Here is a 25,189-nt window from a genome sequence, read left to right on the forward strand (position 1 = left end):
CGCTGCTGGCTCAGACCAGTGGTCCATCGTGCCCAGCAGCCCGCTCATGCGGCAGCCCCCAGGTCAAAGACCAGTGCTCTAAATGAGTCCAGCCTCACCTGCGTATTTTCCAGTTTAGCAGGAACTTGTCCAACTTTGTCTTGAATCCCTGGAGGGTGTTTTCCCTATAACAGACTCCGGAAGAGCGTTCCAGTTTTCTACCACTCTCTGGGTGAAGAAGAACTTCCTTACGTTTGTACGGAATCTATCCCCTTTCAACTTTAGAGAGTGCCCTCTTGTTCTCCCTACCTTGGAGAGGGTGAACAATCTGTCTTTATCTGCTAAGTCTATTCCCTTCAGTATCTTGAACGTTTCGATCGTGTCCCTTCGCAGTCTCCTCTTTTCAAGGGAGAAGAGGCCCAGTTTCTCTAATCTCACTGTATGGCAACTCCTCCAGCCCCTTAACCATTTTAGTCGTTCTTCTCTGGACCCTTTCGAGTAGTACCGTGTCCTTCTTCATGTACGGCGACCAGTGCTGGATGCAGTACTCCAGGTGAGGGCGCACCATGGCCCGATAAAGCGGCATGATAACCTTCTCGGATCTGTTCGTGATTCCTAGATTCTGTTCGCCCTTTCTGAGCTCTCTCAATATCCCGGGGATCCGTACAGTCCCATGGCTTTATTCACCTTCAAGTTTTCAAGTTGTTCATAAACACTTTCTTCCATGAACAGTATGATACTGCGGTGTCCACTCCATTTTCATATGTACCTTTGCCAGCCAACTGTGGCCCTTTTCTAGGATTTTCTTCCGTGAACACTGAACAGAAAAGGGTAAATTCTACAAAGGATGCCTAAAAGTTAGGCGTCGTTTAGACATCTGGAAGCACAACGCTGAGCGCGATTCTATTATGCATAGATGCACAATAGAGAATTGCGCTCAGCGGCGTCCAGTGAATTTAAGCGTGTCTATATAGTTAGATGTCCTTTATAGAATGCATTATTAAATGTCTTTTAACTTTAATATCAAACTGGAGTATTCTTTACCACCCAAAAAACAAAACCCATACCACTATATCTGGACACCTCCAGCACGCCTAACCCACGCCTAACCAGTGCCTAGCTAGCACCCAACTAACACCCAAAAGTAGTCCTGGGCCCTCTTTTACTAAGGTGCGCTAAGCGTGTTAGTGCGCACTAAATCAACATGTGCGCTAACCGCTAATGCGTTCATAGGATAACATGCACGTGATAGCGTTTAGTGCATGTTCAGCGTGGGCTAATATTTATCGCGCGCTAAAAAGCATAGCGCACCTTAGTAAAAGAGGGGGCTGGTTTTGCAACGCCTACATTTTAGGTGAGAATGTAGATGCGTTAGGACGCTGAGCGGAATATGATTCTGTAAATGGACATTCATATTAAAACCACGCCCATGCCTATCCCATTAGGCACAGCTGTTTCCGACGGGTGTCTTTGAAATTCTGGATGCCTGTTCTGTGAATCACGCACAGCCTTTGGATGTCTAATTTCCAATTATTGCTTGTTAAAGTTGTTAATTGTGCTTATTATTCAGTCTATTTGGACATTTAAGTTGTTGGACGTCCACATTATGGATGCCTAACTGTAGGTGTCCTGTATAGAATTTGCCCCAAAGTGTTTAACACATTTGCTTTTTCCTCATCACTCTCCACATAGCGGTTCATAGCTTCTTTCAGTCTAATAAGTCCATGTTAGCTTTCCTCTTTTCACTAATATGCCTGAAAAATAGGTGCTTACATTTCTAGCCATTTGCTCTTCCGCTTGCACTTTTGCCAGACGTATCTCACTCTTGGTGTCTTTCAGTTTCATCCACTATTCTTTTCTATGTTCCTTTTCTTGAGTTTCTTTGTATTTCACGAATGCCAATTCTTTTGCCTTTATTTGCTCCGCTACTTGTTTGGACAACCGTATCGGTTCCCTTTTTCTCTTATTTTTATTTATTTTTCTGACAGAAGGACTTTAACCATATTTATTTTCCTTTCAGCTTGAACCACTGTTTTTCCACTTCTCTTATGTCCTCCCATCCTATCGGCTCTTTTTTCAGGTACTCCCCCATTTTACTAAAGTCCACATGTTTGAAATCCAGAACTTTGAGTTTTCTGTGGTAGCCGTCTTATTAAATACAAAAGCACATGCTTAAACATAGAAAGGAAGAAGGTATTATTCAGACAATGGTGGCAATTGGCTTGTAAGCTGCTTCCATCCGTGGGCTGACCTAGCCCCAGATATTCAATGCTGGGGCATGCACAACTCCCAGTATTGAATATCTGGGTATGTGCACTGACCTAGAAGTTAACTGGGAGCCAGCCAATATTCAGAGCGTTGTCCGGATAACTTGGGACATAAAGGTACGGCAGCCTTTTTGCTGCCCCAACTTTATGCATTTACTTAGCTGGTTAGTAGGTTCAGTATTACAGCTAAGTGCTGGCTCTGTCCAAGCTCCACCCCGGACTGCCCCTATCCTAGCCAGTTAGAGAATGGTTGGTTATAGTGGAGATATTCAGTTGTTCTACCTAGTTAATTGCTACTGAAAACTGGCAGCCAGCTAGCTCAGTAAGGTTTAACTGGGCAGAACCCTCTCCTGCTTGATTAAATCCTTTTGAATATCAGCCCTATAGAAAATGACAGCAGATAAGGACCATATGGCCTATCCAGTTTCCTCATCCACACCATCCACTATCCCTTCCTCTCCCTTAGAGATCCTATGTGTTTGTCCCATGTTTTACTGGTAAGCATGTAAAAGGGCTGAGCTGGGGCACAACATGGGCGGAGCATGCATGTAGATTATAAAATATCTGATCTACATGCATGCTTAAAAATGATAGGTGTGGACTTTTACACCTTCTACAGAACAGGTGTATATGTCCACATCTGTAATATAGCTGCAATTTTTGACACCTACTCTAATACTTTATAAAGACAAGTTGGCACCTACTTATCTTTATAATGTTGATTAGAGAATGACACGGGGATAAATTGTCCAGAGCCTCACAGGAACTCAATTTCCCTGTCCCGTCCCCGTGAGTTTTGTCGCTGTCCCTGTCACATTCCTGTAAACTTTGCCTTAACCACACGAGCCTCAAACACTTATGATTTTAAAATGTTTGAGCCTTGGGCAGATGAGGACTGAGCTAGCAGGATTGGGGCAGCGGTAGGAAAAGAACTCACTGGGATGGGAAAATTAGTTCCTGTGGGGATGGAAAAAATATGTCCCCGTGTCATTCTGTAATGTTGATCTAAAATAGGCATCTGAAAATACATTTATGCTAGGAACCACTTTATAAAACTACCCCCCAAATGCTGTTAAACGTGCAAAAAATACTTATAAAATTAACCTCAAGTTTGTTACTATAGATTGGGTGGATGAGATACACTGCAGAACTTTTTTCTCCTTTTGTGCTTATGAGAAAATTCTCAATACGTAATTATGTCAAGAAGATTTGGCTTCCATAGATTTCCTCCCATAAATGCACTGTGAGAGAACACCCTTATGAAATCAGGAACCACGTTGTTGCTGGCGTCCGGGAGCAGCTATGTAAATACGGCACACTGCTCCCTTTTTGAATCCTGTATCTTTCCTACTTGGCTGGCACCTCTCACACCCAGGAATGCTTATGTCTTTCTGTTCCAGGATGTATCAGTAATGTTCTCAAGACTCGCATTAACTAAGATTCACACTGTGCTTGCATACACCACACTAACACAGCTGCCCCTTTTCAAGCTTTTATCATATTGTACTAGTTTAAAAATTTTTTTTCGCTCGCTAAGAGGTGCAGTATAACACGTGGATGGAGATCAAAATGTGGAGAGTATCTATATTTACAGGATAAGGAAGGTATTCACATGGCCTTTGTGATTTCACTAAATGTGTTAAAATCTGAGCTTTAAAGGCCCTGATTCTGCAAAAATGCGTCTAAAGTTAGGCGCCATTTAGGCACCTACATTAGGCTTCCTTTGTAGAATCGCGTTCAGCACTGTTTAGGCGTCCACCTTTTTAGGCGCGTCCTTTAGAGAATCAGGTTTTAGGTGAGATTTAGATATCTAAACAATGTCCTTAATGTTATAATATTTTATTATTATGTTATTAGAATGGTGATTTTATGCTGTTTTTCATTATAATTGTAATACTCTAATACTAAGGGGCTCCTTTTACTAAGGTGAGCTAGCGGTTTTAGCGCGCGCGCTACACGCTAACGCCTCCATAGAGCTTGCGCTAGTACTTTTCATCTAGCGCGGGGCTTGCGTGTGCTAATATTCTGCGCGCGCTAAAAACGCTAGCGCATCTTAGTAAAAGGAGCCCTAGGAGTTGGATCTGTTTAATGCTTTTATTTATTTCTCTTCCTTCACACAGAGTGACTGGGATTTGAACCAGCAACATTAGGATAGAAGAGTATAGGTTTAACCAGTGTGCTACAGAGTGAGCTAGCAAGCTGCATAGCAATTGTAAAACTGGGTCTTATAGACTTTGTAAGGAAGTCTACTTTTGAGCACAGTTTAGGCTTCAGATAGACTTGAGTTCTATGGACGGAACTTAAGCACAGTTTGGATGTCCTTAATGCGATCTGCTAAATAGCTCTCTTGGTTTTTATTTTTGCTTTATTAAGCTCAAAATACATTTAATAAGCCACCACATAAACAGGACACTTCAATACAAAGATATTGTATGCAAAACCTTCTATTTTTCTGGGCAAACAGCAATGCTATTTGCTAATTAGAGGGAAAGATTCATTAATTGAAGCACAGCACATGAAAAAAAACCTTTGAGCTCCTTTTACTAAGCTGCGTTAGGGCTTTAACGCACAGAATAGCATGCGATACATTGCCCTGTGTGCTAGACTTAACACCAGCATTGAGCTGGTGTTAGTTCTAGAAGCGTAGCACGCGACAATTTCCTGCGTGCGCTAAAAACGCTAGCGTACCTTAGTAAAAGGAGCCCTTTATATTTCTTGCTAAAAAGCTACCCTTTTTTTCTCACTAAAGATTGCTCCAAAGAGGTCATTCTTAAAACAGGTGGATTCAGCAAATAAAGCACATGACAAAAATATATAGATCACATACATAACTTCATATGCAAAAGCTTAAAAACAGAAAAAACCAGATACAGACCTTAGCATGGCTTCTACTTCATTGCAAATGGAGGTTTGCAGCTGCACAATGGTGACCTTATTGTGAGATCATCAAGGTGAACCTGCAAGGTAGAATGCCATAATTAAAATATGTGCTGGGGGAGCTGGTTGGGATTGGAACTTATGACATCTGGTAGAGGAGCACAGGGCTTTTACTTTTGAGCTATAACAGCTTCCAGGCAGGTGTCTCTGTCTGCCCTGTGATATGATAGCTTAGGGATCTGCTAAGCTATCATATCACAGATCAGTCAGACACCTACCTGGAAGCTGTTATAGCTCAAAAGTAAAAGCCCTGTGCTCCTCTTCCAGATGTCATAAGTTCGGCTCCCCCAGCATATATTTTAATTGTGGCATTCTACCTTGCAGGTGCACCTTGATGATCTCACAATGAGGTCACCATTGTGCAGCTGCAAACCTCCATTTGCAATGAAGTAGAAGCCATGCTAAGGTCTGTATCTGGGTTTTTTTTTCTGTTTTTAAGCTTTTGCAAATGAAGTTATGTATGCAATCTAGATATTTTTGTCATGTGCTTTCTTTGCTTTCAAGAATGAGCTGATTGGAGCACTGTTTAGTCAGAAAAAATGGGTAGCTTTTTAGCAAGAAATGTTTAGCAAGCTATGTTTTTCATGTGCTGTGCTTCAGTTAATGGATCTTTTCCTATAATTAGCACATAGCATTGCTGTTTGTCCACAAAAATAGGTTTTGCTTGCAATATATCTGTTTTGATATGACCCGTTTATGTGGTGGCTTATTAAATGTATTTTGAGCTTAATAAAGCAAAAATAAAAACCCAGAGAGCTATTTAGCAGATTGCATTAAGGACATCCAAACTTTGCCTAAGTCCAGAAGAATGTCCAAAGAATGCCTAAGTTCCATCCATAGAACTCGGATCTATTTGAAGCCCAAACAAAGCTCAAAAGTAGACCTGGTTTTCATTCACCTAAGTGTTTTAACACAGGAGATTCTTGTGCGCTAAGCCATGGCAGTGTTTAGGACTTTAAAAAAATTGTTTTTTTTGCAGGTCCTGCATTAATTATTCTAGCAGCAAAGAATGAATGCAGAAGCACTTACAGCACTAAATGCTCCCCTATTGTCTGCATTATCCAGTTAGTGTGCACTAATCATTACATATTAAGGCCTTGTTCTATAAAAGACATTTAAAGTTAGGCATCTAGATTGGTGCACTTAGCCAATCTAGGTGCCTAACTTACCCCCTTTTATGAAGCCGCCGTACGGTTTTTTATCGCAAGCCGCGGTGGTAAAAGCTCTGACACTCATAAGAATTCTATGAACGTTGGAGCTTATACCACTGCGGCTGGCAATAAAAAACCCTAACGCGGCTTCATAAAAGGAGGGTTAATTTTTTTAATTGGCTTAATTAGCACTGATAATTGAAACACCATTAAAAAACTAATCTCAAAACCATTAAAAAATTACACCCCCCCCCTTTTACCAAGACACAGTAAAGATTTCTACCATGGCCCAGAGTGCTAAATGCTCCAATACTGCTATGAGCTGGGTTTTGAAAAGCCGTCCAGACAGTCCTCTATCAAGTGGACAAGGGATCCATGTTCAGTCTCCTCCAAATTGAACAAAATTATATGCTGATGTTTCCTAAGGTCTCAAACAAAACTATGCAAACATGTTTTTGGCAGGATCTCTATTGGTTTGAGACTTACAGGCAGCTGAATGGAGATCACCTTCAGAATGCCATGCTCCACGTAACACAAAACAGCCACTTTGTCCAAGTGCTGCAGCCCAACAAAACCTGTCAGAGTACTGAAATTTTTTGGATTAGTACAAGCCTTGGTACTAAGTTCCTGTACAAAGTTTGGAACCTAACATGAGCTTGCCTCCCTTTTTATGGGTCAGCAAATGATGTGAAAAATATTACAATATGAAATTTAAGGCTTACTTTGACTCATCATTGCTCCTAACCTTTACTTTGATTCAGGCCATAACTGGACCAGTAGTCATGACCCATGTTTGTCTAGGATTTGCACTAGGCTTTGCAGTCCAGCTGGAAGGAAAGATATAATGATATAAAGACATGATGTCACTTTTTATGCAAACTTTTGTCATTTATTTGGGTGCAGATATCTCTATTGTGTAGTTTTTAATTTATTTTCTTTTATATGTCAATTGAAAGAGCATCTTCTTTGCTACAAAAGTCACCTTGTTTCATCTTGGACCCAGCCTTGCTTTGATCAGAATTAAGGTCCCACAGACATGCATAATTTGGATGCACAGATACGTTATGTTATACAAAGCCATCTTTGGCACCCTATTGTGTAACATGCAAATGAGCTAGAGATGTGACATTTTATAATCTGGCTAAGCTTGTTTTGCTTACCATGGTTTTAGCTTATGACACATCTTGTTTGCCATGTACTTTTATAAATTACACCTCAAAATGGACGTTAAGTTTTGCTGTATTATTTACTGCATGCAAGTCTAGACATGCAAAACTATCACCTTTGTAAGAAACTGTGATGTCATATAAAAATGTCTTGTTAGCAGTGTATTGAGGCAGAGATTTGGGGAACACACTCCCAATGTGCCCTTCATGGTACATTGACTGCCTTGATGGACAGGTCCTGGCCCATCTTGATGTTTTATTTATCTTGATGAAACTATGACTTAGATATCCTATTTCCATCTGTTCCTTTCTGCAAAATAGCTGTTTTTTTCAGTTGTGTAACAGACATCACTTCTGTTTTATTGCTGTGTTCTTATATTGATTTGTTTCACATTTCTTTTATTATTGTTATCATTAGGTGACCATTTATTCTATCTTATAGAGTTTAACAACAAATTAGGTCCTTGTAAGTAGTGGGATTTATGGTGGTTCTGAATGCCACAAACCCTCATGTTTTTATTCTGGCCAAAGTGGCTTAAAGTCCATCAATGATTCTTCAGAAGATCAAGAATTATTAAAAAGACACTCTGGACTTTCAAGTTTAGCTGTGGAATATAATATTTGTTGTTACCACAAAGGTTTGATTTTGATCAAATTTGAATTTCAGTAGAAATCTTGCTGTAATCCCTTCAGGAAGAAGAATCACAGAAATGTCAAAGGTCTGCGGTCAATTGACCTTACTACAGCTGATCATCTGAAAGTTTGTTTATTTATCCCTTGCCCTTATCCAGGGCGAGTAACACCTTTACATACAAAATAATGTATTACAAAACAAGACTTTAAACCAAGACTTTGTCCACATTGTAGGCAAGACCTGAATGCAAAGTTGGAAGAAGTAGAAGGTTCTCAATCTGATTCTGGTAGTGATGCCTCATTAATTCCAACTTTACACCTCTTGGCAACAACGTTGATGACTAATTTATGAAAATATGTCTGAGCAAAGGTGTGTCTTAAGCTTAAAGCAAGGTAAGCCCAACATGCTTAGCTGAACTATAGAATGTTATATCTCTAGCTCATTTGCATGTTACACAATAGGGTGCCAATAATGGCTCTGCATAACATAGAGTTTCTGTACATGCAAATGATGCATGTCTTTGAGACCTTAATTCTGACCAAAGCAAGGCCGGGTCCAAGGTGAAACAGGATGTTTATTGCAGCAAAAAATATGCTCTTTCAAATAGCATAAACAAGAAAAAAATTAAAAATTATGCAATAGAGATATTTGTACCCCAAAAAGGCATAAATTTGCATAAAAAGTGACATCATTCTTTATGCAATTATCCCTCTCTTCTATTAAACTGCACTAGCAGTTTGTAGTGCAGAGGGCTGAGCTGAATGGCCCGCACTGCTCCTGATGCTCATAGGAACTCTATGAGAATTAGGAGCATTGCGGGCCATTCAGCGCAGCTCACCGTGCTAAAAACTGCTAGTGTAGTTTAATAGAAGAGGGGGTATATCTTTGCTTTCTGTTGGCTGCAAAGCCTCCTAATGCAAATCCTAGACATACGCCATAGGCAACGACTATTGGTCCAGTTATGTTCTGAATCAAAGTATAAGTCAGGAACAATGATGAGTCAAAGTAGGCTTTAAATTTCTTATTGTACATCCTTTACAAAGCCACGCTAGCTAGCATTTTTAGTGCCAGCTGCTGCAGTAACAGCTCCGAAGTTCATAGCATCTGAGCTGTTACCGCCGTGGCCGGCGCTAAAAACGCTAGCGCAGCTTTGTAAAGGAGGGCCATAGTTTGCTGGGCCATAAAAAGGGAGGCATGTGCATGTTAGGTTCAAAACTTTGCACAGGAACTTAGTACCATGGTTGTATTAATTAAAAAAAATAAAAAAAACCCAATTCCATCCCCTGATGGTTTGTTGAGCTGTAGTGCCTGGACAAAGCAGATGTTTTGTGTTATGCAGAGTGAGGCACTCTGAGGTGATCTCCATTCAGCTGTCTGTAAGTTTTGAACCAATATTTGCATAATTTCATTTGAGACCCAACATCTGACAATTATAGCTTTCTTCTTACTGATTTCTGCAGGGGTCTCGAGCAATTCTCCTCAATGGGAATGTGTATTAGTTTTTTTGTTCATTTAAATTAAAACAATCTCCACAAGTTTGAATAAATAAAGAAATGCAATTATAAAATGTCCTAATAAAGTGCAAAAGTGCTTTTCAAGTACTGTAAAAATGCCATAAAGTGCTCAGTCACCAACCAAAAAGTGCAGAAGTACCATCAAATGTACCAGTACTGGTTTTAATGAGGGACCATCATTCACTTTTGTTTCCCCCTTCGAGGTTATAGCAGGTCCTTTGGCCGCATAATGCCCCCTTCCTGACGACGCTGTTATGAAACTCAAGTCGAAGGGAGGCCAGCTGCTAATAGAACACGGGGGTTATTTAGAGCGTTCATATCTCACTGCACTGAATGAATTGATTTCAACGGTGTGTCACTGCTGTTGATCTGCCTCCAACCTAGAGTTTTTACTGCCTGAATCAGATAAGTAAAGATAGTAAATTTGTTTAATGGCATATTATAATGTACATATTGTTTTCTGGATGGCAGCAAGAGGGACTTTATAGTGCAATGATGGTCCCTCATTACAACCAGCACCGGTACATTTGATGGTACTTCTGCACTTTTTGGTTGGTGACTGAGCACTTTATGGCATTTTTACAGTACTTGAAAAGCACTTTTGCACTTTATTAGGACATTTTATAATTGTATTTATTTATTTATTCAAACTTGTGGAGATAGTTTTTTGATTATTTATGGTTCAACACAAGTTATTATAGTAGTCGCTCCTTTATTTTTTTAGTGTTAATTTAAATGAAAACTGTAACAAAACTACCTTCCTTCATTTACCGTAGTTTCAAAAATGATATGTCAAAACAAAAAAATGAAATTTGTTTTCATTCCATTTTGAAAACAGTGCATGTTATCTCTGAAATGAAAGGAAACAACTAGATGGATGAAATGAAAACCACGGTTGCACACTATCCAATCTGGTTTTCAGGATAGCCATAATAAATATGCATGAGAAAGTCAATGCATGTATATCTATCTCATACATTAAAATCCAAATCTCATGCATATTCCCCAGATTCTATATAGGTTGCGATAGGTTGAGCAAGTAAATTTAGGTGTGCAGGCCTGATGTGTATGCAAATTTATGAGTTAATGAGGTCAACAATAATTAGAGTTAATTGGCATCAATTTGGATTTGTGCTTGCATCCTGCCTAATGGCCATTCTATAACATTCACAACTTAATTTCATAGTGTGCAACTCAAAAGGGGGCTATGGGAGGGGCATGGGCAGTCAGGGGCATTCCCAGAAATCAGGCACGATGTTATAGAATACTTGGATTTGCATGCCCAACAGCCAAGGATTTCCAACTGGTTTCAGCAGACACGATTCCTTGCGTCCAAAGTTGGGTATGGGAATCCGCTCTAAGCAGTGGGGTAGCTAGGATTCAGTGAGCAATGGGCTGGATGACTGAGAAAGGCCCCTCAGTGTGCTGACATGTGTGCGTCTTCCCCCCCTCCCCGGGTCCAGCTCCTCCCCCCCTACTCAGCTCCTTTACCCACTCATAGGTTCCTCCATCGCTACAGCATCAGAGACAGCACTAAAGGACCTATCCTCTGCCGCATCTCACCTACAGGAAATTGCATCAGTGCGGCGAAATGTGGCAGAGAAAAATTCTGGCTGACCAGAGAGACAGCCTTTAGAAATATAGAAACCTGATGGCAGATAAAAGCCAAATGGCCCTTCGAGTCTACCCATCCACAGAATCCACTATCTCCTCCTCTCCCTAAGAGATCCCACATGCCTGTCCCACGCTTTTTTTGAATTCAGACACAGTCTTTGTCTCCACTACCTCTACTGGGAGACTATTCCATGCATCTACCATCCTTTTTGAAAAAAAGTATTTCCTTAGTATTTCTTAGTTTCATCCTATGCCCTCTCATTCCAGAGTTTCCTTTCAAATGTAAGAGACTCACCTCATGCACATTTATGTCATGCAGGTACTTAAATATCATATCTCCCCTCTCCCGCCTTTCTTCCAAAGGATACATATTGAAACCTTTAAGTCTGTCCCCATATGCTATGATGTAGACCACAGACCATTTTAGTAACCTTCCTCTGGACCAACTCCATCCTGTTTATATCTTTTTGAAGGTACGGTCTACAGAATTGCACTCAATATTCTAAATGAGGACTCAAATGGCCATTCCTCTCCCTATGCACCCTAGCATCCTTCTAGCTTTTACTGTCACCTTTTCAACCTGTTTGACCACCTTATGATCATCATATACTATCACCCCTTAAACTGTACTGTTCCCTTGAGTGTTTGCAGCCCAAATGCATGACCTTGCATTTCTTAGCATTAAATCATAGCTGCCAAATTTCAGACCATTCCTCAAGCTTCACTGGGTCCTGCCTCATGTTATCCACACCATCAATGGTGTCTATTAAAGATTCTGGTATAATTCACAAAGAGGCAAACTTACCAGAAAGCCCTTCAGTAATATCGCTTACAAAAGGGTTAAAAAGAACAGGCCCAAGAACCAAAACTCGAGGCACACCACTGGTGACATCCCTTTCCTCAGAGTGATCTCCATTGACTACTACCCTCTGTTGCCTACCACTCAACCAGTTCCTTTAGTGCTGTTTCTGATGCTGTAGCTCTGGAGGACCTGGTGGGCGGGTAAGTAGCTGAGCTTGGAAGAAGGGGATATGTCAAACCTTAGCAAGTTGAAGGGAGGGTTTAGTTGCAGGCAGTCCCTACCATAGTGGAACCATGAGCATTTTGCCAGGCTCGCTCGATGGTAGCTATGCCCCTGGCTGTAACAGGACAAAAGAATGATGCAGACACCGTAAGACCAGAAAAATGGCAGAATGAAAAGTACAAGTGGCTGGTATAAGTTCAGCAGAATATGTAAACAGATATGCACTGACAGCACTTATAGAGTTACCATATATGCTTAACTGTGGCCAATTATTAAAAATAAAAGCTCTACTGTAGCTGAACAAGTAAATCATTCATTTTCAAATTCAATCCAAATAATGGCCAATACAATAAAAAAAAACCCCAACAACAACAACCCTAATACGGTAGTACTGCCCTTTCCTTTGCAGACACAGTAGCTGATGTGGAATCATCAAATCCTGATCCAGAGAGCAAGCATTGTACAAACATTGAACTAGGAAAAGGTCACGGAACAGAAGCTCACATAATTACAGCACTACGTGGCAAAAAGAGAGAGGAGCACCTCGTGGAATTACACACTGCAGAGGAAACAAAGGAACTTTTCTCAGGAACCCCTCTGCAACATGTGGACCCCAGTCCCTGCCTTGGTAACTATAAGATTTGCTGATAAAGTTATGACACATAGTGGTCAAAAACTGTAAACTGATCTCATAGAGAGGCTGATTCCTGAAGTTGTGGTGTTCTAGTGACTAGGTTTTTATAACATGTTACCACAGCTTCAGGAATCAGCCTCCATCCTACAAACTCTAAAGGACTGAACTGAATGTTCCCTGAGCGAACCACAACATGCATTTCTGCATTACGATATTAAAAGCAGGAAGATGGCTATTGAGACAAACGTGCAGCTCTGGAATTTTGCAGAATGGAAGCCATTAAAATGTGATATTATGTTGCATTTTTTTCTATGTCAAGCGGAAGATGAGCCAACATTGTGGATGCTTCGGAATTTGAAGACACCTGAAATTTGCAGTTTTGTGATGGGTGCAGTATCAGCAGTGGCTACGTGTATAAAGAAGGTACGTAATGATTTTAGTACCTGCAAAGGCAAAAGTCATAAATAGTTCCTGTTTTCCTGGATGAGAAAGGTTGCAAAATAACCTCTTAAGTTCTACTGTGATTTGTTAATTGGGAATACATGGTAACACAAAATTTTGATATCTAATTAATACTAGATCCTAGGAATATAACTGTACCACTGCCATTGCATAGAGACAGGCCCCCTGAGAAGTGAAACTTTTGAAGACATCACTGGCAGCATGCATTAAGCCAGATAATAAAAATCCATAGCCGATTAACAAACCATTTAAACCTTTGGCAATGATAAGTAGGGTCAAGTGATAGGTAATTAAGCCCTCCCTTGCCTCCCAGCATTGAACAGATTCTCTGTCAAAAAATATAAAAAAAGACCATCCTCAGTTCACAGCTCAGAGATTGTACTTGGATCGTAGCCATAACGAGATGCTCCATTTACTGTATACTAACTGCTCTAGTTTCTACAAATTTGTAATCATGGCAGTGGGATTTAAATTGGCGACTACATGTATTTAATCAGATTTGCAAAATGCATTTTGGAAAATCTCATGGCCAGATGGCTGGTGGTGAGATAACTAGGGTTACCATATGGCTCCAGAAAAAAAGAGGATGGATTGAGACGTCTGGGTTTTACTTCCATTGCTTTCAATGGAAGTAAAACCCGGATGTCTCAATCCATCCTCCTTTTTCTGGAGCCATATGGTAACCCTTAACGAAAACCTGAAGTAGCTATTGCATTTTCAAAAGCAGAATGCACACGTGATCTCTAAAACTTTTAAAGTGATTTGTTCTTCTTGCTAGTACTTAGTGTTTTTCATCAGGAGCATCCAGTGTATCTGCCATTCAGACTTCAGAGCAGCAGTGAACCAAAACATATTACAAAATATCTAGGTTAAGTCAGGAGCATTCTTTTAGTTTCTTACCTGGGTCTAGTATGCTCATTAGAGGCCTGTCGTCTCTGACATGTTGGATAGGGGGAGATCCCAGCTGTAAGGCTGCTGGTTTAGACTCCAGAGGCAGTTAACATGGGTGAGGCTCTGAGCAGAACACTGTGTTTACTTTGAAAGTGACATCCGTGAATGTGGAATTTCTGTAAGAAGTCCAACTGGAGCTTTGTTGTGTCGTGCTTTCCTATCAGGCTGTTTGATACATGTAAGGGTGGATTTGGATTTTTAGACTGAATTATGCACTTTTTCATATCTAAACTCAAGGCAAGTTACAACCAGGTGTACAAGTTTTGTCCCTGCCTAGGTGAACTGATGGTCTAAATCAGTGGTTCCCAAACCCTGTCCTGGGGGACCCCCAGCCAGTCGGGTTTTCAAGATATCCCTAATGAATATGCATGAGAGAGATTTGCATATAATGGAAGCGACAAGTATGCAAATCTCTCTCATGCATATTCATTAGAGATATCTTGAAAACCCGACTGGCTGGGGGTCCCCCAGGACAGGGTTTGGGAACCACTGATCTAAATTGTACCTGAGACACTAGAGGTTGATATGATTTGCCCAGGGTCAGGGCCAGATTAAAGGGTAGGCCCAGTAGGCATGTGCCTTGGGCCCGAGGTCAGGGGGAGAGCAGTGAGCTGGGCACCCATGTGTCTCCCTCCCTCCTTCCTTCCTTCTCCCTCCTGTGCAACAGCTGCCGTTTTGCTTTCCTCTTTTCTTCCCTGCCCCTGCCCATAACCCGGTCGAATAGCAGTGGCTCTCTTCCCAGCTTCCAGACTTAAAGTGGCTTCCTCCCCTCCCCTGCCAGCAGCTCTCAGTATTCTACTTGCCTGCAGCAGTGCCAGTAGCATCCGCGCAGTGATTCACAGCAGCCTTGGGACTTTTGCTGAGTCAAGGCCCGCCTCTGATGATGCAACTTCCTCTTTCCTTAGAGGCAGGCATGACCCAAAGCTGCCTAAGTGAATTGTTGTGCTGACGCTACTAACACTGCTACAGGCAAGTTAAAACACTGAGCTGCTGCTAGTCCGAGTAAGGGAAGATGCTGTTGCCACTAGTTGGAGATGGAAAGGGGAGCTGTTGCTGGTAGGGTGAACAGGGGAAGGAGAGCTAGAGCTGGTTAGGGGAAAAGGAGAGCTGCCTTTGCTGGTTGGGGGTGGGATTGAGAGGTGCCACACTGTACTGGAAATGGAGGATGATGAAGGGGGAGCTGCTGATGTTAGGAGTGAAAGGAGAAGGGGGTGCGAGAGCTGGTTGGAGAAGGGGGCACTGCTTCTGCTGGTCAGGGGAGTTGCCACACTGGACATGGAGGATGGTGAAGGGTGAGCTGCTGCTGGATCTGGAGGGAGGAGAGATGCTGCTGAACTGTGGGGAGGGCAGTGGAGAAGGGGGCAGAGAGAGTGAATTGGGAGAGATGCTAACAACAGGGGGAGAGAGAGGAAGGCATACAAGCCATAGGGTGGGAGGCGGGGGCTGCGGGAAGAAAAGAATAGAGAGATGATGCCCAGAGGAGATATTGTGCATGGAAATAAAGAAATAAGAAACCAGGTAAATAAATGGGGGTAGGTTTAGGGAGCCCAGTGTATTTGTGTGCCTAGGGGCCCTCGAAGAATTAATCCTGCCCTGCCTAGGGTCACGAGGATCAATGGTTAAAAGCAGGATTTGAACCATGGCTTCTCTTGTTTCTCAGGCTGTTGCATTTAGCAGTAGGATACACCAAGGCAGGACTGTAGCAAGTTATAATTGCACCCTGTGTGACTCATCTACCCTGTGCATCCCTAAAACATCCAACCCCTCCTAACAGCATTTTTTTTTTTTTTAGAAGCCACCCACATACCCCCTCAAGTCCATGCACACCCCTCCCACAAGCTCCCCTTCCAATACCCCCATCAGGCACACCCACTCCCTCCCAAGGACCCCCTCACTCCACTCCATAGTCCCCCTGGCCTACCTGAGCAAAGCAGAAGCACCTGTGGGAGCCAGGCAACTCTCAAGGGAAGAAATGCTGGTTTTGACCTAGCTCTTTGTAAGCTTGATAGACTGGCCTGTCCAGTACAGCTTGAAGTCCAAAGGAGGCTCAAGCTTGACATCCAGCAGGGCAGGGCACAAGTTTGGGAAAAGACAGGGACAGGGAGAGTGCAGGAAAAGATGCCTGAGTAACTGGAAATGGAAGAGCTTTTGAGTTCAGGAGGGGCTCAGGCTTGACGACTACCAGAAGGAATAGTGAAGAGTGTCCAGGACCTGTGGGGACCCAAGAGGCCAAGGAGTAAGGGACCAGCAGTGGCCCTACAAGCAGCCCAGAGTCCAAAGTCCTAGGCTGAAAGGCGACTGGCAGGATTGGTGGTGACTGATGGAGGGACTGGTAAATACCTTCCCTACCTTCCCCCCCCAAAAAGGCAGGAGGGATGCCCACTTCCTCCTGCCACCGGATGCTCCTCGAACCTCCTCCCTCAAACCTTTTTTTGAAGATGGAAGCAGGGTCCCTCCACCTTCAAGGCTCACTAATCCAAAATGGAGGGCATTCCCTCCTCGTGCATCATGTGATACATGGGGAGGGGCCCAAGGCTCTGATTGGCTCAGATGCCTTAGGTCCCTCCCTATGCATCACATGAGATAGAGGGAGGAGCCTGGGGCCCTGATTGACTCAAATGCCTAAGGCCCCTCCACATGCATCACATGATGCACAGAGGCAGGAAGTCCCACCATTTTGGATCACGGGCCTTGAAGGTGGAGGTACTGTCTTTCCCTCCTGTCTTTTTTTTTTTGGGGGGGGAAGGAGGAAGAGGCAAATAGGGGATGGTTGTCAGATTACCTGGCGAGGGAGTGGGTATCCCTCCTGTTGTTTCCCTGCCGCAGGGGGAGGTAGTCAGCATGGCAGGAGGGAGTGGACATCCCTTTTGCCATCTTTACTCACACAGGAGGTGGGATCACAATGGCAGGAGGGCACTATGGCAGGCATCCCTCCTGCCATTTTCGCTGCTGCAGAGGCGGTGGGGTGTAACTTCCTGGTGCTGGTTTGTTGGGGAAGGCTGTCATTGGCGGGAGGGGTGCTTTTTTTCTTTTAATGGGGCAGATATTGTGTGCGTGTAACATTCACAGCATCTATGCCCATTAAAAAAAGGGCTAAACTATAGTTAAACAGGTAAGCGACTGGTCAAGACCAGCCGCTCTTTTTGGATCACTAAAAGCAATCACTTTTTTTGTGCAGCGGGAAGCCATGTTAGAGCATCAATCGCTCTACTAGTTTACATGGCATTTCAATATTAATGAGCTTATTTGCATGGTCAAATTGGAGAATGAGAATCGGGTCGGCAAATGTGATCGTCGCTAAAGCTGTCAAAACAAGTTTAGCAATGATCGCTGTCTTTAATGCATCGGGACCTTGATTGATAGTCATGAATCCACCTGTGATACCATCTTCTCTGCGTAAAAGTCAAAACCATGACCAGTTACATTTGGAAGCAGAATGATCCAGGACTTCCTCTGATTGGATCAAGCACTTTTTTTTCTAAATCCCGATACTGGTTTATTTCAAGTTTGAAAAGGGTTAGCTATATAATTCCAAAATTTATTTTATTCACGGAGGCTTTAAAATTGCAAAAAAAAGGAGTAAGTTTGTGCTTAAGAAAAGGCTCTGGATCTTCTGATTCTATGTGGCTTTGACCATTTCCTAATCTCCAGTCATCTTTTGGAAGTTTTTTTTGTCAGCCCCTTTTATTTTTTGGTTTAGTGAATTTTAACTTTTGTTACAAAGTAATTAGAAATTAGAAATCACAGCTTTTAATTCTTGAAAAGAAATTTAGTGAGAGCAGAGACCATCCAACGTTTCGTTATTATAAGACTGTCACCCCATTACTGCAAAAAGCTCACTGGTTGCCAGTTACATATAGGATTACATATAAAATAGCTCTTCTAGTCTTCAAGACTTTGGTACTGGCAGCAGACAGCTGGTCTTGGGGCAAGAGAGAGGCTGAGGCATGTGCAGTGGATTGGTGAGGTAGAATAAGTATTGGGGTTAAGCAGGGATGGGGGTTTTGCTATTTGCCCTACAAATATTTTGTGGGTATCAGCTGGTTGTAGGGTTGTGTGTGGTAATATGCATAGTCTACAAATTCCATAGTTATATAGTGTCAGCTTGTTTTTTTTAATGTATTTATTTTTTTACTTTTCCAAATTTGTAGCTAGTTCTCTCTACAAATGTTCAAATTTAAGTAGGGGAGTTTCTTACCGTTACACGGTTCTGAGCACCGCTTTGGTCATAAAGGTTAAAATTGGTACCATAGTTCCTATTTTTTGTTTTGTTGAATAGCAAATTTAAGGTATATATTGAGATGTTGAACTATTCTTAATTTGATAGGTCTTTTTGTGTGCCCTATGTAATATTTTCCACAAGGACAAATTACACAATATATTACATGACTTTAGTTACAGTCAGTATCATTGTATACAAAATATTTTTTGTCAGGGGATTGGGGCACTCTTATATTGTCTGATATGCTAAGGCGTGGAGGGACATTTTTGATTGGATGTCTAAGTCAGAGTGTGGACGTTTTGAGAAAGACAGCCAGAAATTCAGTAATAAAAATGTCCATTGTCAAAACTGCCACACGTATAACTTTTTTTTTTTTTGTGAAAATAAACTATCTATATGTTTAATCCCTTAATACGTGTATCTTTTTTTGACATTCCCAAATATAAAGATGTCCACATGAAAGCAAGCTGTTCGGATGTGGTACCCATTTGTCCTACCCTGTCAGAACAGCTTGCCATTAGCTGATTGTGGCAGGTGAATCCCCATCAGCTGAGCCAATTTCAGGAATTCCTTCCGGCTCAGCCGATGGGGGATTCTCCCTGCCAGAATCAGCTGAAGTGGCAGGGAGATTCCTCTCTTCCTTCCTCAAAGGCATCAATTCCCCAGCCCCTGCACTATATCCCTCCCCTCCAACAACTCCCAGCATAGATAGGCTTTTGATTCCACAGAGCTCATCGAGAGTTCTTAGATCTACTTCACAGTTTACCCTTAATGTTCCTTCCTTGAAAATTATCGGAACACGCCGTGCTTCTATTTTTTCTGTAACTGCTCCAATGACTTGGAATTCTCTTCCCTTATATCTAAGACTCGAACAAGATTTGCAGAAATTTAAGAGTAGTTTAAAGTGCCTTCTTTTTAAAGAAGCCTTTAACTGAAAATACAATGTCCAACTAAGATGTAATACTTTACGATTTCAGCCATCTCCAAATTAAGACTTTTAATAGCTCTCTTATTCGACCCCATCTCCGCCAGCAATCCTCTTCTTCCTACCCTCCTTATGTACTTCCCTTTTATGTACTTTTTCTTTAAAATTGTATTTCTCTCCTCTTTCCTACTGTTTCCCGTGGCTTTAAAAAGCAAATACCCAAGTAGGTCTGGTAATGAATTATGTATATGTGATTTCTCTAAAATCATATTTTTACCTTTTGTACAACGCTTTGTAATTTGGTAAAGCGTTCAATCAAATAATATGAATAAACTTGAAACTTGAATGCAGAAGGCATACTGGGTGCTCTTTATAAAGCTCATTGGTTAGGAAAATGGCTGTACTGACTAGTGTTGTGCTCTATGCACTTGTGGGATAATTTAATGCAATCCAAATAGAGGAGTCGTCAGGAAAGAGATGTTGATCGCTCAGCAGTGGATAATCCAAAAGATGCTTTATTGGTAAACAGCACAAAATGAATGGGTCGACTTGACACCGATAGTGTTTTGGCGAATCTGCCTTTGTCGAGTCTTCACAGATAAGGTGATTATCATGTAGTGCAAATGGACTAGGTAATATTTGGTAGTGTTGTTGAATGCTGCAGTTACGGAGAAAAAGTACTTGATGGATTGTTGTTTTTGCCGTCAAGGCCTGTTCGGGCTATTTTTTTCAGGATAATTTAGTGCACCAGGAAGCAAGCCAGATCAGATCATGGTGTAGAAAATGCACAGGTGCCTCTCCCTCTGTTTTAGTAGCATTCAAGTCTGTGATGAGATTTGCTACAAAACAGCCTCAAACTTGGCAACTACAGCAGAAGGGGATGTATGTAAATATAAACAGGTGAAGAGATGCCTACAGTTCAGCAAAAGGCGATAATAAAAATCTGTCTCTAGAACATCATAATAGCTGTTGAGGGCAGGTGAACATTTGGGCAACGTTCGAGAGACTACCATGTTTTTATACTTTGTGATAAGCGGTATATAAAATTTATCCAGTCCAATCCAATATGCAGTACCAAGGTTCTCTTCTGCCCTTCCTGCTCCACCAGGCAGGCAGTGCATCCTGGACTGTCGCTCACTTGAGGATGGCTGTGGAGGAAGAGAGTTGCAATTGAGTTTGGCGGATGTCTGGGTGCCCTTGGGATATGGGTACCTGTCTGAGATTTGCAGAAGACCCAGGGGAACGAATCTGACAAATACGGCAGCAACCCGGTCTTGGTATGCGCTGGGGAGCCGAGCTGAAATGCGACAGTTGAATTTTATTAAACACTGGCTAGCAAGAAGTGGAACTGGGTAAAACAAGGATCCTGTGGATCTCTACCGTACAACCTTCAAAAGAAAGAAGCTGTAGCATGGGGTCCGCAGGGATCCTTGTTTAGATCCTGTAGACCTCATAGATCCTGCTCACCCCATGTATCTTCATCTTACCCCTTCCAGCAGGATCTGTGAAGTCCATTGGAGATAAAAAAAAAAATGAAGATTCCTGGGGACCCCTCGCCTTGGACCCTTTCTTTTTAAAGCCATGCACATTTAGTTCCGTTGGGGTCCACGTTTTAACTTCTACCATTGCTGGTTTCTTTTCTGTTTGTGGTTGGGATTGCTGGTGCTGCATGGATTTCCTGCTGTCTCATCCTAGCTTTTCCTGTTGCTGTGTACAGCTTTTCTTTACCCCAGTGCCCCCAAAATCTTCTACCTAGGGATCCGGTGGAGCTAAAGCGCACGACCTTAAAAAGAAAGCGGCCATGGCGTGGGGTCCGCAGAGATCCTCGTTTTTAACTCCCGCGGACCTTACGGATCCCACTCACCGCCGAGGTAAGCAGATTTTTAAGGATGTGAGGTCTAAATCCGTGAGGTCCGTGGGAATCGGGATACTCGTTTTACCCAGTCGTGATACTCTTTACTGGACACATGCAAAGCCTAGGTACACTAAGGCCAAGGTGCTGCATTTTTCCTGCAGGCGTAGCCTGGACAATTCCTAAAAAAAAAATAAAATAAAAATAAAAAGCGCTAAAGCAGGGGTAGGGAACTCCAGTCCTCGAGAGCCATATTCCAGTCGGGTTTTCAGGATTTCTTCAATGAATATGCATTGAAATCAGTGCATGCAAATAGATCTCATGCATATTCATTGGGAAAATCCTGAAAACCCGACTGGAATACGGCTCTCAGGACTGGAGCTCCCTACCCCTGCGCTAAAGGATCCCCTGGAGTGCTGTCTCCCAGCCCGATGGTACCTCAAAGTGCAGTAAGAGGCAAACCAGACGCTGCAGATAGTAAACCCCCAACCCCAGCCCTCCTTCCTAGAGTTTCGTCTTTTTCTCTCTCACAAGCCAAAACCTCCACCCACGTCTGGCGTCTCTCGGCCTTTCATCCGCGTTCTACCTTCAAACTTAATTTTTTTAAGTCGCCGGCCCCAAAGCTGCCCTTCTCTGACGCAACTTCCTTTCCTTTGACGCGACTTCCTCTGTCAAGACAGGGCGGGACGCGGCGGAGAAAAAAAAGTTGCGTCAGAGTCGGGGGTGGGACGCCGGAGAAGGGGAAGCCTCGGGGCTGGTGGCAAACAACCTGTATGAACTGCTGCTTCTACCGGCAACCTCACAGGCAAGTTTGGAGGTAGGACTGGGAGGAAGAATTTGGAAAATACGGTAGAGATGACGGGCCGCGGACGGGGAGGCGAAAAGCAGATACGCTGGACCGGGGAGAGTCGAAGAGGAAGGGAGAGATGCCAGATCGCCCGGGAGGAGGGGGATGGGGTGTTCCGGGTCCCTGAATGCGCGTGAAGGGAGTGCAATGCGTGTGGCTTGGTCATGACCAGACCACCTCCTCTCCTCCTCCACCCCCCCCCCTGTTTTTTATTCTAGTTCCAGCTGTGCTGGATTGATCGCTTCCCATTGCAGGTGCTTGTTGTAATAAGAACCAGAAGCAGTACAGTGTATGCAACGTATCTTTCTCCATTGCTCCAGATGTAGTCCTAAGATGCTTTGTTAAAAATTCTGATACTGTATCTTTGGGAGAACGTGCTTATATGCAACGTGTCAAACGCTAGATGGAGAGTAAAGCCTCAACCTTGGAAACAGTGGGTTGTTTTCCACCCTTGATCCTGACCCTCTTGATTTATTAGCAAATCTACCATGGATACCAGTAAAGTTTTCAAATTGAACACAAAGTTAGCATTTTGATTTACGATTTCTTTGGGTTGGTCAAAGGAAACTGTACTGTGTTTTATATTAATTATACGTTTTATATTAGTAATATGTTGGGTTTTACTAAATGGCAATACAGGTAGAAGTGGCTCAAGGCAATCTGCTGCCTGAGGCAAGGGATGAACTGGCGTCTAAAATGGGGGTGGGACAAGGGCTGCTCTAACTGTCTTTCGCGTTTACCCTTCTCCCCCAGTCAACATCTTTCCCATTCCACCCTTCGCCTCTACCTTCAATTTGTCGTAAAAGTTGTTGGGCGGTGGTAGCAATTCACAGAGCTGCCCTGCTAAAAATGCTGATTGTGGGGTAGAAGGGATGCTGGGAAAGGGAGTGGCAGACAGAGCCAACCAGCAGGTAGCCTGGCCAGCAGCAAAATGCTGCTTCCTCAACAGTGCCGCCAGAGGCTGCTGCCTTAGTTGGCCTCATTATAGGGCTGCCCCTGGGTACAGGTTTCTACCACGGGCTGACGAAGTAAAAGCTCCGATGTTGATAGAATCCCTGTGAGTGTCGGAGTATTTACCTTATCGGCCCGCAGTAGAGATCTCTATCGCCATTTAGTAAAAGGAGCCCTTAGTGAATAAACTGCATTACCCCCCCCCCCCCCTTTTAGCAAGCTGCACTATAAGTTTTTAACACAAACTGGCTAGATAAGTATAGGACTTCTTTGAGGATTGGCCCACACGAAAAACCTCTTGTGCAGCTTGATAAAAAGGGCTGTAATTGTATAAATTCAAATGTACACATAATTAACAACACATAGTATTAAATTCTAACAAATACCGTATATACTCGAATATAAATCGGGATTTTGGGGCCAAAAAATTCCCAATTTATATTCAAGCCAACAATACACCGCCTTCCAAAATTATTGCAGGCCTCCGCCGCCGCAAGGCTCTGCCTCCTGCTCCCCTCCCTGCCCTAGCCTCATATCTCTACTGCCAATTCCCAGTGGAGGTGCAGTAGGCAAGAGTGAACTTTCCGAGTTCCTGCCGTGCTGCTAACCGGCTGCCACGAGTTTCTTTGGCCACTGAGCAGGTGCACGATTTGGCGCTGCAGCTCGGTGCTGAGTGGCTTCCTTACTGGCTCCCGTGAATTCTTGCATGAATTCAGGCATGATTCTCTATCAGCACCGGTAGGCGGGGTTGGGCATCTGTCCCTTAGGGCAGACAGAATTCTGTATGGATGCTGGTGTCCGATTCTCAGTGTCCTATACAGAATCTGGCCCTAAGTGTCCCAAGATCACAACGGCTGGATACTGGGATTTGAACTTGGCTTTGTACTCTTTGCAAAGCTGTGGGACTGTGAGAGCAAAGAGATGCTAGCTAGAACTCTTGTACTGGTGGCAGACAGCTGGTCTTGGGGCAAGAGAGAGGCTGAGGCATGTGCAGTGGATTGGTGAGGTAGAATAAGTATTGAGGTTAAGCAGGGATGGGGGTTTTGCTATTTGCCCTACAAATATTTTGTGGGTATCAGCTGGTTGTAGGGCTGTGTGTGGTAATATGTATAGTCTACAAATTCCATAGTTATATAGTGCCAGCTTGTTTTTTTTAATGTATTTATTTTTTTACTTTTCCAAGTTTGTAGCTAGTTCTCTCTACAAATGTTCAAATTTAAGTAGGGGAGTTTCTTACCGTTACACGGTTCTGAGCACCGCTTTGGTCATAAAGGTTAAAATTGGTACCATAGTTCCTATTTTTTGTTTTGTTGAATAGCAAATTTAAGGCATATATTGAGATGTTGAACTATTCTTAATTTGATAGGTCTTTTTGTGTGCCCTATGTAATATTTTCCACAAGGACAAATTACACAATATATTACATGACTTTAGTTACAGTCAGTATCATTGTATACAAAATTATTTTTTGTCAGGGGATTGGGGCACTCTAATATTGTCTGATATGCTAAGGCGTGGAGGGACATTTTCGATTGGATGTCTAAGTCAGAGTGTGGACGTTTTGAGAAAGACAGCCAGAAATTCAGTAATAAAAATGTCCATTGTCAAAACTGCCACACGTATAACTTTTTTTTTTTTTTTGGAAAATAAACTATCTATATGTTTAATCCCTTAATACATGTATCTTTTATTGACATTCCCAAATATAAAGATGTCCACATGAAAGCAAGCTGTTCGGATGTGGTACCCAATTGTCCTACCCTGTCAGAACAGTTTGCCATTAGCTGATTGTGGCAGGTGAATCCCCGTCAGCTGAGCCAATTTCAGGAATTCCTGCCGGCTCAGCCGATGGGGGATTCTCCCTGCCAGAATCAGCTGAAGTGGCAGGGAGATTCCTCTCTTCCTTCCTCAAAGGCATCAATTCCCCAGCCCCTGCACTATATCCCTCCCCTCCAACAACTCCCAGCATCCCCCCCCACTCTGACATCCCCCCCACACCCCTGTGCCTTGGTATAAAAATTGGTAGGAGAGATGCCCACTCTCTCCTGCCACTAGGCCC

The 25,189-nt window shown here is 42.8% G+C and overlaps 1 protein-coding gene across 3 annotated transcripts in view; it reads left to right on the forward strand.

Moving 5' to 3' along the window:
* Positions 1-25,189, forward strand: part of MIA2 (MIA SH3 domain ER export factor 2) — a 194,700-nt gene that overhangs the window by 44,158 nt on the left and 125,353 nt on the right. For all 3 annotated transcript variants that reach the window (XR_004540132.1, XM_033952217.1, XM_033952218.1), the window contains exons 5-6: positions 12,696-12,914; positions 13,240-13,343. Coding sequence is in view for 2 of the 3 variants with exons in the window: in XM_033952217.1 (XP_033808108.1) it covers positions 12,696-12,914; positions 13,240-13,343 (323 nt within the window). In the remaining variant the exon portion in view is untranslated. The remainder of the gene's footprint in view (positions 1-12,695; positions 12,915-13,239; positions 13,344-25,189) is intronic.

This window comes from Geotrypetes seraphini, chromosome 7 (assembly GCF_902459505.1).
Source record: "Geotrypetes seraphini chromosome 7, aGeoSer1.1, whole genome shotgun sequence".
Lineage (NCBI taxonomy): Eukaryota > Metazoa > Chordata > Amphibia > Gymnophiona > Dermophiidae > Geotrypetes > Geotrypetes seraphini.